The sequence below is a fragment of the Megascapheus bottae genome, chromosome 23, assembly GCF_031878675.1.
Source record: "Megascapheus bottae isolate mThoBot1 chromosome 23, mThoBot2.hap1, whole genome shotgun sequence".
Lineage (NCBI taxonomy): Eukaryota > Metazoa > Chordata > Mammalia > Rodentia > Geomyidae > Megascapheus > Megascapheus bottae.
In genome coordinates this window covers 13,413,772-13,426,422 of record NC_143531.1, presented here as the reverse complement: position 1 = coordinate 13,426,422, position 12,651 = coordinate 13,413,772, and the positions used below count along the sequence as shown (strand labels likewise).

General features: G+C 39.3%; 1 protein-coding gene across 1 annotated transcript in view; it reads left to right on the top strand.

Annotated features, from left to right (window-relative positions):
• Positions 1-12,651, top strand: part of Nfkb1 (nuclear factor kappa B subunit 1) — a 90,568-nt gene that overhangs the window by 46,169 nt on the left and 31,748 nt on the right. The window contains exons 6-9 of the mRNA XM_090356747.1: positions 6,880-7,043; positions 9,132-9,290; positions 10,983-11,087; positions 12,414-12,505. Coding sequence (XP_090212873.1) covers positions 6,880-7,043; positions 9,132-9,290; positions 10,983-11,087; positions 12,414-12,505 — 520 coding nt within the window. The remainder of the gene's footprint in view (positions 1-6,879; positions 7,044-9,131; positions 9,291-10,982; positions 11,088-12,413; positions 12,506-12,651) is intronic.

The following is a 12,651-nucleotide window of genomic DNA, read 5'->3' as shown; positions in this document are numbered from 1 at the left end:
TGGTGCTGAGGCTCAAGTGGTAGAGCTCTAGCCTTGAGAAAGTCCAAGGACATTGCTCAGGCCATGAGCTCAAGCCCAGGACTGGCAAAAAAAAAAAAAAAAAAAAAAAGTTTGCAACTAAGAAGACAAGAATTGAAAGTTTGTTTTGGAATTCATTCATTAGACTTAAGACATAAATGGAATTTGACTTAATTTAAGGTATTGTTTAGAACAACTTTTTCCACTGTTAGGGTTTACATTCAGGACCTCATACTTGATCAGTGGGCATTCCACCACTTGAGCAACATCTCCATCCTGGCCTTTGCCAGTTATTTTGGAACTGGAGTCTTGAACCACTATCCTCCAGATATCAGCCTCCCGAGAAGCTAGAATTACAGATTTGACCCACCTATGACCAACTAAATCAAGGTTTTTTTTTTTTTAATTTTTTTATTTTTTGCCAGTCCTGGTCTTGAGCTCAGGGCCTGAGCACTGTCCCTGGACCTTCTCAAAGCTAGAGCTCTACCACTTGAACCACAGCACCACTTCTGGCTTTTTTCAATGTATATGGTACCAAGGAATCAAACCCAGGTCTTTGTGCATGCTGGGCAAGCACTCTATAAGTAGGCCAAATTCCTGGCCCCAAAGTCAAGATATTTTTAATTATTAAAAGGGTACAGAAGTAATTTCAACATAAAAGAATCAAGAAATATTTTGGGGCCAGACCAGGGACTTGAACTCAGGGCCTGAGCACTGTCCTTGGGCTTTCCTCAAGGCTAGAATTCTACCACTTGAGCCACAGCACCACTTCCGGCCTTTTCTATGTAGGTGGTACCGAGGAACCAAGGCTGGGTCTTTATAGAGGCTAGGCAAGCACTCTACCACTAGGCCAAACTCCTGGCCTTGAGAAATAATTTAATAAGACAAATTTGTTTACCTGGAACATATTTTTCCTTTTCCAAAACCACTGAAATAACACACAGGTAGTAATTTAGCATACAGTGTAACCTTATATGTGCAACCAATAATCCCCAAAGTGGTTGTTGTAAGTCATACTCTGGGGCTCCTTAAAAACAAAAGTTAAGTTTGCTTAATTTTCAAAGTTATTGTTCAGATGTTTTTAATAACTAAACTCCCAGTTAATTTGGGCTATTCATTCACCTAAAAGAAAGGAATTGCTTAACCCCATAATAGCAACGGTGATGGAACTCTTACACTTCTTACATTCTTACAAGGGTCCAGTCCCAGGTTGGTTGGCATTGAGGAAGTTGAGCTTTCATACTTGTAGATATTTCTTTGTTGAAATGTTCAGGTGTGAAAAACAGAGAGAGACAGAGACAGAGAACCAACTTTCTTTTAAGTCACTAAGATATGATTCTTTTGATGCTGGAGGGGGGTGAAAGAAGCTTAAGGTGATCTAAACATTGGAAGTCAGTCTGTTCTCCATGCATACATCCTGTTTTCCGTCTGTTTCTTAGTACTTTCTCATATCCTGACTGACTGCTGAGTGATTGTCGCCATTTCAGACTAACTGATTACTTAATGAATCTGTTTCTGTGGAATGGTCCTCAGGTGTGGGTAGATTTATATCATTTTTGAGGTGTCTATTCTCTCGGATCCTGTTTAATCCAATCTGATCATCATACCCTTTAGAACAAAGTATATGTGAACTTTCTGCTACTGTAATATTGTTATTAATGTTAGAGTGTTCTTGTGAAACTTCCAGTATGCTGTATGTAAGGTGATGCATCTGTGCCTTGGTTTAGTAATTTTGGAGGATTCTAGAAGGAACAGAGGGTGTCTAGGCATGTAGCTCTGGGTTTGATCCCTAGTACCACAATAACAATGATGATGGTGATGGTTGTTTCTAATGTTTTCTAAAATACGGTGTTTCCTTTATGATTTATTTCTCATTCTCCCTGTCCCCATGACTTTTTTTTAATAGGAAGAACAGCAAGCTAGTAGTCTGGAAACCAGAATTCTATTTCCAACTATATCACTCTCAACAATAAAACTGGGAAAGAGTAATGGGATTTTCCTTGGAAACCTTAATTTCTTTCCTTAGAAAATGAGGAAATCAGATTGCAGAATCTAACTTAAGGCTCTTCATTTCTCCATAAATCTAGACCGAGCTAACATTAGCCAATATGAAATAACATGAGCAAACTTGCCACATGTGTCTATTGTATGACATTGATTGTTGTTATTTGGTTCTGACTTGCAGAAGAGTACCAAATAGACATTTAGGAACATAGCCAAAGTTATTTCTTAGACTTGTCAATACTAGAAGTAGAACCAAGATAACCTACTCTTGGGATAATCTACAATAATATAGGCTAGCCATGAGTACAAATTCACAAGACACTGACCCAACACATCAAAAAGACAGACAAAAATGACAGTGAAAAATAAGTCACCTTGAAATGATCACACCCAAAGTATTCATTTTTTATTCTTCATTCCAGGGCTGTGATTCAACCCAGGGCATTCTGCATGCTGAGCAAGCATTATACCAAAGCTGTACCCCATCACCTAGAATGATTTTTGTTCAGAATTATTGCCATCTTTCTTTCAGCATAAATTCTCAATAAGTTTCTAGTTCTAAAACTTTTATCCGCATTAAAGCATTCATTTCTTAATTAAGTCTTGGCTTATTGTTGCATACGTCTTGGCTATGTTTGTGCGGGGAGTTGTTTCTTAGTGCTTTATAAATGATCTTTTATTTTATCATTGTATGGTTTAATCATTTATTGTTACCATTATCTGTGTTTCTTGACTTAAAGAAGAACATAACTTGGTATTTTATTTTTAGTTTAAACAGCAGGGGTTTATTTGTTCATTTTGCTTTTGGTGTTTGAACTCAGGACCTTGCCCTTGCCTGATATTATTTGGCAGTATACAGTCAAGACTTTGCTTCATATATAGGGAAGTTCTTTGATTAGGTTTTGGTGAATTGGTCCTTTATCATTATGAACTGACCCTCTTTTTATCTTCAATCATGTTTACTCTAAAATGCACGCGAATATTGCTAATGTATTCCATCTTTTTTAGCATAGAACATTTTTCTATCCTCTTCAGTTTTGACCTACTATGTATTTAAGTTCAAGTTCAACATACAATGCATATTGAGTCATCTTTTTTCAAACATTCTGGGACTTTAATTGGGATGTTTAGGCCAGCCATATTTACTATGATTACTGCCTACCAACTTGCTATTTGCTTTTAGAGTTTAAACTACATAAGATCACACCTTTTCCATGCAGTATGTGAACCGTCTGTTTTCCTTGAGCTTTGTCACATCTGTTTTGTATGTGACTATTATGAATCCCACAATATCCATCTTTTATTGTCACTCTTTCTGTCAATCTCTGTTACTGTTTCTGTCTCTCTGTGTGTCTCTCTGTTTCTGTCTCTCTGTCTGTCTGTCTGTCTGTCTGTCTCTCTCCCTCTCTCTCTCTCTCTCTCTCTCTCTCTCTCTCTCTCTCTCTCTCTCTCTGGTATCAAGCATGGAGCTTAAACTCAGGTCTTGGGCACTATCTCTGAGCTTTAATTTTTTTTCTTCTCAAAGCTCTCTATCACTTGAGCCACAGCTCCACTTCTGATTTTTGGTGGTGAAAATTAGAGATGAGTCATAGGCTTTCCTGCCTGAGTTGGCTTTTAACTGTGATTCTCTGATCTTAGCCTCCTGAATAACTAGGGTTATTGGTGTGTGCAAGGAATTTATTTTAATTAGGAAAATATATTCTATTTTTTGCATACATATTCACCATTTTCAGTGCTCTTCATTCTGCTTTGGAGGTCAAGATTTCTATCTGATATGCTTCTCTTCTGCCTGAAGCATTTCCTTTAACTTTCCTTGCACTGCTGATTTAATGATGATGAATTTGTTCAGTGATTCTAGCTAAAGTTTTTTACTTCGTCTGTTATTTAAAGATATTTTGAACAGTGGGAATCCTAGCTGTAGCCAACAATGTGATTTACTGTGTGTTTCTTCACCTTCATGAACTTGGCACTCACTGCATTTTTTAGTTCTTTGTTTGTTAAAGTTTAAAACTTTTTAGGCTTTTCTTTGTTCAAATATTTTTGTCTACTTTTTTCTCCAACCTCTCTTTCACCTTCCCTTCTTTCCTCTTCCCTTTCTTCTGTTTCTTCCCTGCATTCTCATTCTTTATTCCCCGGTTTCTCCTCCTGCTTTCTACCCTCCCTCCTTCCCTTTCTGCTCCTTTCCTTCCTCCAGCCTCCTCCATCTTTCCCCTCTCCCAGTATTTTTTTGGCTAGGAATTGAGCCCAAGGCCTTTTGAATGCTCAACACACACTCTACTACTAAGCTACACGCACATACATTTCTTTTTTTTTCTTTAAAAAACCTTTTTAGATATTTTAGATATTTGTATATATCTGAAAGTATATATGTAGTATCTCATATGTTCTTAATCCCATCTCAGAAATTCTTTACAACCTTCTTGGGAATCATTTTGTATATTTTCTGTGTCTCTCCTTACCAAACTAGTGCCTTCACGTCAAGATTTGTGCCTAGTTAATTGAAGATAAAAGTTTCACAGACTTTACTGTGGCTGCCTTCAAACTACTGTCTTCAGGACTCTGCCTCCTAAGTAGGCTCACAGGCTTGAGCCACAAGCACCAAGCCTTCCTGATTTTTTTCCATTTTATTTTATTCATTTTCAAGTGTTGTGCCTTTCCTACCATCTCTCTTGTTTCCAAGTAGCCTATATTCTCAATAACACTTTGTACCTTCTAAATTATATTGCCTCATTTACTTTTTTCTTTCTGTCTATCACCTTTGACACATAGATTCTCTGTAGAGATTACTTCACTGCTCTTCATGCAGGGACCTGCGTATTTGTTGAATGATTGAGTGTCCTTGATAACATGTTTTTGTGTTCTTGTTTATTATATTATATTCATTAAGAATACTTCTCTGATTCGTGTGTGTGTGTGTGTGTGTGTGTGTGTGTGTGTGTGTGTGTGCTGGCACTCGGGGCCCTGATACTGTCCTCAGCCTCAGCTATTTTGTTCAAGATGGTACTCTACCACTTGAGCTATAGCTCCATTTCTAGCTTTTTTAAAATTTCTTTTCTTTTCTGTTTTCTTTGTGGTAATGGTAAACTGGAAGTAAGAGTTTCATGAACTCTCCTGCCTCTACTGGCTTCAAACCACACTCCAGATCTCAACCTCCTGAGTACCTAATAGGCTTGACCCAGGCTTGCCAGTCCTGGGGTTTGATCTCAGGGCCCGAGCACTGTCTTGGGCTTTTTCAAGGCTAGAGCTCTACCACTTGAGCCACACCACCACTTCTTGCTTTCTGTTGTTGTTGTTGAACCGAGGTCTTTGTGCTAGGCAAGCACTCTACCACTAGGCCAAACTCCTGGCCCAATTCATGCACTTTTTTTTAAAACAAAGGATAAATGAAGCATGATCTATACTTGCTTAAAAATCCCTCAACTGTTTTATGTCATTTTGTTTCTGCAGATATGTAGTTTTCAGAAGATAAAGACACCTTACTTTGATTGTATAGGCCTGAGTCCTGTAGAATTAGATGAGAACTGGAGTCATAAACAATTCCAAGCTTATAGATAGCCTGAAGGAAGATGGAAGTCCCAAGGAGATCTCAAATCCATCCAGAAACCCAAAGAATAAAATAACCCAAAAGGAAAATAAATCCAAATGTATTATTCCTCTTATTCTTAAAAATACATATATTTGGAAGTTAAAGGGCTTCCCCCTACACACAATTCCACAGAAAATATCCTAAGATAAATCAAGGTACAACTTCCTTATTAAGATGCATAATACAGGACTTAGAGGACTTGGTTCAGGTAGTAGAGTGCCTGCCAGCGAGCATAAAGCATCAGGTAGCAAGTTCAAGTCCCAATGTCAGATGAAAGCGGGGGAAAGATTCATATACAAATATCCCCCATTAAAGACTTAGAAAAAATCATATTAAGTGAAGTAAGCCAGACTCAAAGGAACTTAGGCTCAATGGTTTCCCTCATTTGTCATAATCAGTAGAAACCTTGGGCTCTACTAGCAGAGATTTGCAATAGAGTAAAACCTTGATACATAAGGCCATATAGTATGAAGCTAATTGGAAGGACCTCCAGGATATTGAAACAAAAGCCATATAACGAATGATTGTTGTCCTTAATGTACTATGTTATCTCTTATCTCCTTTGCTGTCCCTTGGGTATCTCATATTGTTACAGTATCTCACTTTGTTATCTGATATATTGAATTTATTTGTATTTGGTTATTTGAAATTTGATAGGGAAGGGGGGGAAACCAAGACAGGGGGTGGGTGGTGGGGGGGGAGGGTAATGGATACCAAGACATGTGAAAGGGTATCAATGTATGTGAATTAATGCACCTTCTATCTGGCAAATATCATGTAACCCTTTTATTAATTACAATAAAAAATATTAAAAAAAACCAAATATCCCCCATTGTCTGAATCATACTTTGGAACTCTAATAACCTAAGAAGCAAAAAAAATATATTCTTCTTAATTCACCACATACCCCTTTGATAGCAGAATTTAATCTGATTGAACCCTCGGCTGTTAGTAGATATTATTTTTTCTAGTTGGTAATTCTTCTTAGAGGTTTCTCTTCAGAAATGTTAATATGTGTGATTATACCATGTGCACCAGTCCTGCTGAGAGTATTGTGTAATAGGCAGTATATGTCATACATTGTCTTCTGATCTAAATAAAATAAAATAACTGAATTCTATGTGTTTAGCTAAATAGATTCGGGTAAAACATCGAGGGACTATGAGGATTTGTTCCCCTAAGTTCACTTGTGCAGAGTGCATCCAGATCTCTGTCCTCAGTGACTATCTAACTTTCGGTTGTTGCCACTGCTGTTTCCATTATTCTTCTAGCTTTGCAAACCTGGGGATCCTTCATGTGACAAAGAAAAAAGTATTTGAAACACTGGAGGCACGAATGACAGATGCATGTATAAGGGGCTACAACCCTGGACTCCTGGTGCACCCTGAACTGGCCTATCTGCAAGCAGAGGGCGGAGGAGACCGGCAACTCACAGGTGAGCACTTTTGTTCCTCAGAGGAGCTCGGCTTGCAAGCCTTGTATGTGAACTGTCTATTCACCCACATGCCTAAGGTTTCTCCTTCTCCCTGTCTGTGTTTCACACTCTCATCCCTTGCCCTGCTTAGGAGTTTTTGTTTTGTTTGTTTGTTTGTTTGTTTTTCTGACCGTGGGGCTTGAGCTCAGATCCTGGGTGCTGTCCCTAAGTTTTTGTACACAAGGCTAGTGCATTACTACTTGAGCCACAGCTCCATTTTCAACCCTTTTTTTTGGGGGGGAGGGGGCTAGTTTATTAGAAATAAGAGTCTCTCACCACTTTTCTGCTCTGGCTAATTCAAAGCACAATCCTAAACTGCGTGCCACTGACTCACACTTATAATCCTCGCTATTCAGGAAGCTGAGATCTGAGGATCACATTTCAAAGCCAGCCCTGGCAAAAAAAATAGGTGAGACTTTTATCTCCAATTAATCACAGAAAATGCCGGAAGTGGTGCTGTGGCTCAATTGATAGAGTGCACTAGCCTTAAGCAAAAGGAGTCCAGGGTTAGCACAGAGGCCCAGAGTTCAAACCCCAGGACTACCACCACCAACAAAACAAAATGCAACCCTCTGATCTCAACCTCCTGAGTAGCTAGGATTATAGGCATGAGCCACCGATGCCACCTGGCTAAAACTTTTCCTTTATAACCTGTCAAATAGCAGCAGTGTATAATTGATCCAAAGAACACTCCCTCCCATCATACTTCCCCAATTCACAGCGTGGTAAGGTTCTCTCTCAATGCCCTATAGATACACTCTAAACTTTTCTTTGAGCATAAACATGATTTTACATAAAATTGCCAAGAGTTGCTATTTTCCTGCTTCAAATCCATTTCTCATTTGACCACATTTGTTGTTTCTGCTTTTTATACTTTTTTCCCCTTGAACTTGGCCCGGCTATAATCATTCCATACTCACATAACCCAGAATCAAGCTTCATTTTTTTTTTCTGACAAACACATTTCATCTTCAGACATTCAAACTCAAAGCCAACACTCTCCTCCTCTTCCCTCCTCCTTCTCACCCTCCTCCTTCTCCCCTGCACTGCATCTACCAGCTTGTGGTCCAGCTGTTCCTTCCCTGTCATCTGGAATTCTACTCCTCGTTCCAGTGTTCCAGTTATTGCAGTCTCCTGATCTCTGCACATCTCCCGCTTCTAACCCCGCGTCCACTCCGTGGCTGGATAGATCTTGTGAAACCCAAGAGCTCATGACTAAACGACGCCTCCCCATTGCCTGCAGAATCCAAATGCCTTTAGTGGGCATTCTGGACTCCCCGAATACTTGCCCCAGTCTGCATCTCCAACTGTGTTTCCTTGCATGTCAAACTAGCCTGCCAATTTAAGAAACTGTCAGTGTTTCCTCAGCTTTTCCTCTGTCTTGGCATATGTTTCCCTTCTTCCTGGAATACCCTCACCCAGTCTCTTCACATAGAGCCTTGGATTTAATCCCCAGGATCATCAGACTGAAAAGTCTCTGATTCACCTCCTCCTTCCTCTCCAGCTCTCCTACAGCACTTACCATGTGACTTATCAGCTTTTATGAATCTCATAAATTAAGGATGGTGAGGGACTAAGTAGGATTGAATCAGTCATTCCTTCCTTCAAAAGTCCTTTGCGAATGCCTGTGTGCCAGGCCCTGTGCTAAAAGGCAGACATTGTGGAGGGAGCCCGGTCCCTCTGCTTAAAGAGCTTTGGAACAAGTCCTTCTCACAGTGTGGCAATGTGGCCCCCTCCACTCCTCTCCACCACGTCCTTCACTGAAAAGAGAAAAGACAGTGTGGAGTGAGAAAACAATTTTATGTAATCCAGAAAGAAAAGGAAAGAATGCAGCTCATCTCTGAGGTCTTTAATTTGGGAAGGCACCCAAGGAACTCTAGGATAGTGTGTGTGTGTGTGTGTGTGTGTGTGTTTGTGTGTGTGCGCTTGCTTTTTACTAGCAGTATGGAGCATTTTGAAAGGGAAGAGGTGGGGTTTAAGGTATGTTCTCCATTTGGGTTTTATAAACTCAAGCCATGTTCAATGTTAACTCTGGTGCTGTGACCCTAGATGGAGAGAAAGAGCTGATCCGCCAGGCCGCCCAACAGCAGACCAAGGAGATGGATCTGAGCGTAGTACGCCTCATGTTCACAGCTTTCCTTCCTGACAGCACAGGGAGCTTCACCCGGCGCCTGGAACCCGTCATCTCCGACGCCATCTATGACAGCAGTGAGTGCAATACAAGGGCCCGTCCCTACGCCCACTCTGGCGCTGCAGGCCCCATCCTGAGCGCTGCAGAAAGTAACTCAGCCACATGAAATCCCTGTTTAGATAGAATCTGTGAAATGTGAATAACACATTTTACTGAAGTGTTTACAAAATTAAATACCTTAATCTTTAGATTGAATATTCATCTTTAAGTATTTTAAGAAGTGGTCAATAAATAAAATTCTTAATATATTATGGTCTTCCCTACATTATATACCAAACGTCTTATTTATGAACACATTACTCTAAGAGAAGATTGGTGATACTCTTACAGGGGGGAAAAGTGTCTCACTTGGGGAGGGGCTCTGAAAATAATATGAAGCAACATTATTCTAACACATCATCATCCCTTTGTGATGCTAGCTTTATTAAGAATGTCACATTAGTTGAATGAACAACACATCAAAATTCTCTTTCAAGTTTTTAGTTCCTGGAGTATTTATTTATTTATTATTTATTGCCAGTCCTGGGGCTTGAACTAAGGACCTGAGCACTGTGCCTGGGCTTTCTCAAGGCTACTACTCAAGGCTAGTATACTGGAACCACAGCACAACTTCTACCTTTTTTTTCTACATGTGGTACCGAGGAATTGAATCCAGGGCTTCATGAATGCTAGACAAGCACTCTACCACTAGACTACATTCCCAGCCCAAGTTCCTAGAACTTTTAAAGCGTTTGCTCTTGTCTTCAGTTTTTACCATGCAACTTTCTTGTTTGATGTACATAGGATTTATTAAACAGCTATTCGAGTTTATAAGATTTAGTGCTCCAAGTACAAAAGCTAGCTGATTTCTCTAAGGCTTAGTGGTAGAGTGCTTGCCTAGCATGCATGAAACCCTGGGTTCGATTCCTCAGTACCACATGTATAAGAAAAAGGTAGAAGTTGTGTTGTGGTTTCAGTACTAGCCAGTGTACAGAAAAAGGCAGAAGTGGTGCTGTAGCTCATGCCTTGAACACAGACAGGCTCAGTGCCAGTATCCAGACCCCAAGTTCAAACTTCAGGACTGGGGAGGGGAGGAGGGACAAGTTTGATGGGAAGTGAAAGTATGTAAAATGATGCACACTTACATACCACAGCACACCTTAAAATAAAGCTGGGTTGAGGTTAAAAAGAGTAAATTTTACTATGACCACATGAAACTTTTAACCACACTGACTCCTTTAGTTTGGTGAAAAGAAATAGATGATATCTCCATTTTTTGGTAAAAAAATAAAAATGAGTATGTAATTTAAGTAAACCATGCCTTTCCTAAGTGTATAGGGTTCTTATGATGGTCACTGGCATAGCACTAGCATGGAAACAGGTTTGAATCTACCATCTTGACCCAATGGCAGGACTCTATTGGTTTGATACTTCCTGGAACAGCAGGAAGGCTCTTTCTCTTTCAGTATCAGTTCTGTGTTAGGGAGACAAACAAAGGATTTATGTCTTCCATCTCAAATGATCCCTTCTGCCTGGTTATGGATGATAATATGTAATGAAGAGATCAGGCACCAGAAATCCTCAGATGACATTGGAAGTCATTAGTTAAATAGGATAAAAGCACCTGTTTGAACATTGTTTAGGTTCTCTGTCTAAGGGAATCTCAAAGGCATTTCCTTGTGAAACGGAGCCTACTCCAAGGTTTTTATTGGTGTTTCCCCTTTGAACAGAAGCCCCCAATGCATCCAACTTGAAAATTGTAAGGATGGACAGGACAGCTGGCTGTGTAACTGGAGGGGAAGAGATCTACCTGCTTTGTGACAAAGTTCAGAAAGGTAAGTTCTGCTCTCTGGAGGTGAAAAATTTTCCTTCAAAACATCTGCACACTTCATCTCTCCCAAGTCGAAACTGTCAGATTTTTTAAAAAGTTAAATCCAACTATATAATTCGTATTTTGATTTCACACAGAAGCCAAGAGAAATAAGGACAGTGTGATCATTAAAACCAGTGACTTTTGGCACTCGTGATTTAACCAAGCCTTGTTATTTGTACTTGGTTAAATTATTATAAATAAATTATGTACCATTGTGTATGTTTGACATATACAGAGAATAGTGTAACATAAAATTCTTGATTATTTTTCTTTCTCAATGCTGTAACACTGAAAGGGATTTTCTAATCACCCCACATGTCACTATGTGCATACTAGGAAAACAGAAAGAGAAGGAGGAATGAAGAGTTCTCAGAGCATATTTCTCTTACAGTTTGTACCTTGAGACAAGGTCTTGGCATTGACAGTCACTCGATATATCGGAAGACTGATAAGTTAGTAAAAGTTAGCAGGAGTTGTGTCATTATTTTCAGACTTCATACTGGGTTTAAAGAAAATGATCCATGAAAAAAATAGAGTATTTAAGGTGGAGCATTTTCAAAATAGGCAGATATGTAACTGGAAATAGTCCTTAAATAAGAAACTGACTTGGTAAAAGAGCTTCAGATTGGAGTTTCAATGTTCTGAGATATGAAGTCAGAAAAAAAAATAGGATCAAACTAGAAGGCATATATGTATGTATATATATTTGCTTTCAAAGCTTATATCTTCTTTGTTGACACCAATATCTGCCTTCCTCCAACTCACTGTGTCCATGTAATGCTTAGTTCTAAATTCCTGGGGTTGTTGTCCTTGAGTAGACTCTACCTCGCTGCTTTTGTTCTGCATCATTATCATTGAAGCCAAGTCTTATACTCCACTTTAGGAGTCTGAATAACTAAAGCCAGGGTCTGAAAGACAGAGAGACAGTGAGACATTGTATCTAGAGATTCTGCTGTTACTCCATCGTCTGGCATGTTCTCAGGAGTTAATGCATTTAAGGATAAAGAAATAAAAAGATCAAACACTGATTAAGCAAAAACTCCTATGGATTAAGTAAACCTAACATTCTGCCATTGTACATTGAATTTTCAGGCTCTAGTCCTTCTGCAAGTAATTTTAAGTGTGTTTTATAAAAAATTTTCCATGACTCAAAAATTCATTTATATTAATAATTTTCAAAAAAAATACCTAGAGAATATCATAGGTAAAATTTTGAAGATGACTTATTTCTGTTTGGAAACATTATTACACTGTGTGCAATTATCCACCTGAATGTCACCATGTACAGATGACATCCAGATTCGATTTTATGAAGAGGAGGAGAACGGTGGCATCTGGGAGGGATTTGGAGATTTTTCTCCCACAGATGTTCATAGACAAGTAAGTGAATGGTGATAATAATAATGATGATTCAAGCTGGGCATGTGGCTCATGCCAGTAATCCTAGCTACTCAGGAGACTGAGATCTGAGGATTGCAGTTCGAAGCCAGCCCAGGCACTGAAGAACGTGAAACTCTTATCTCCAA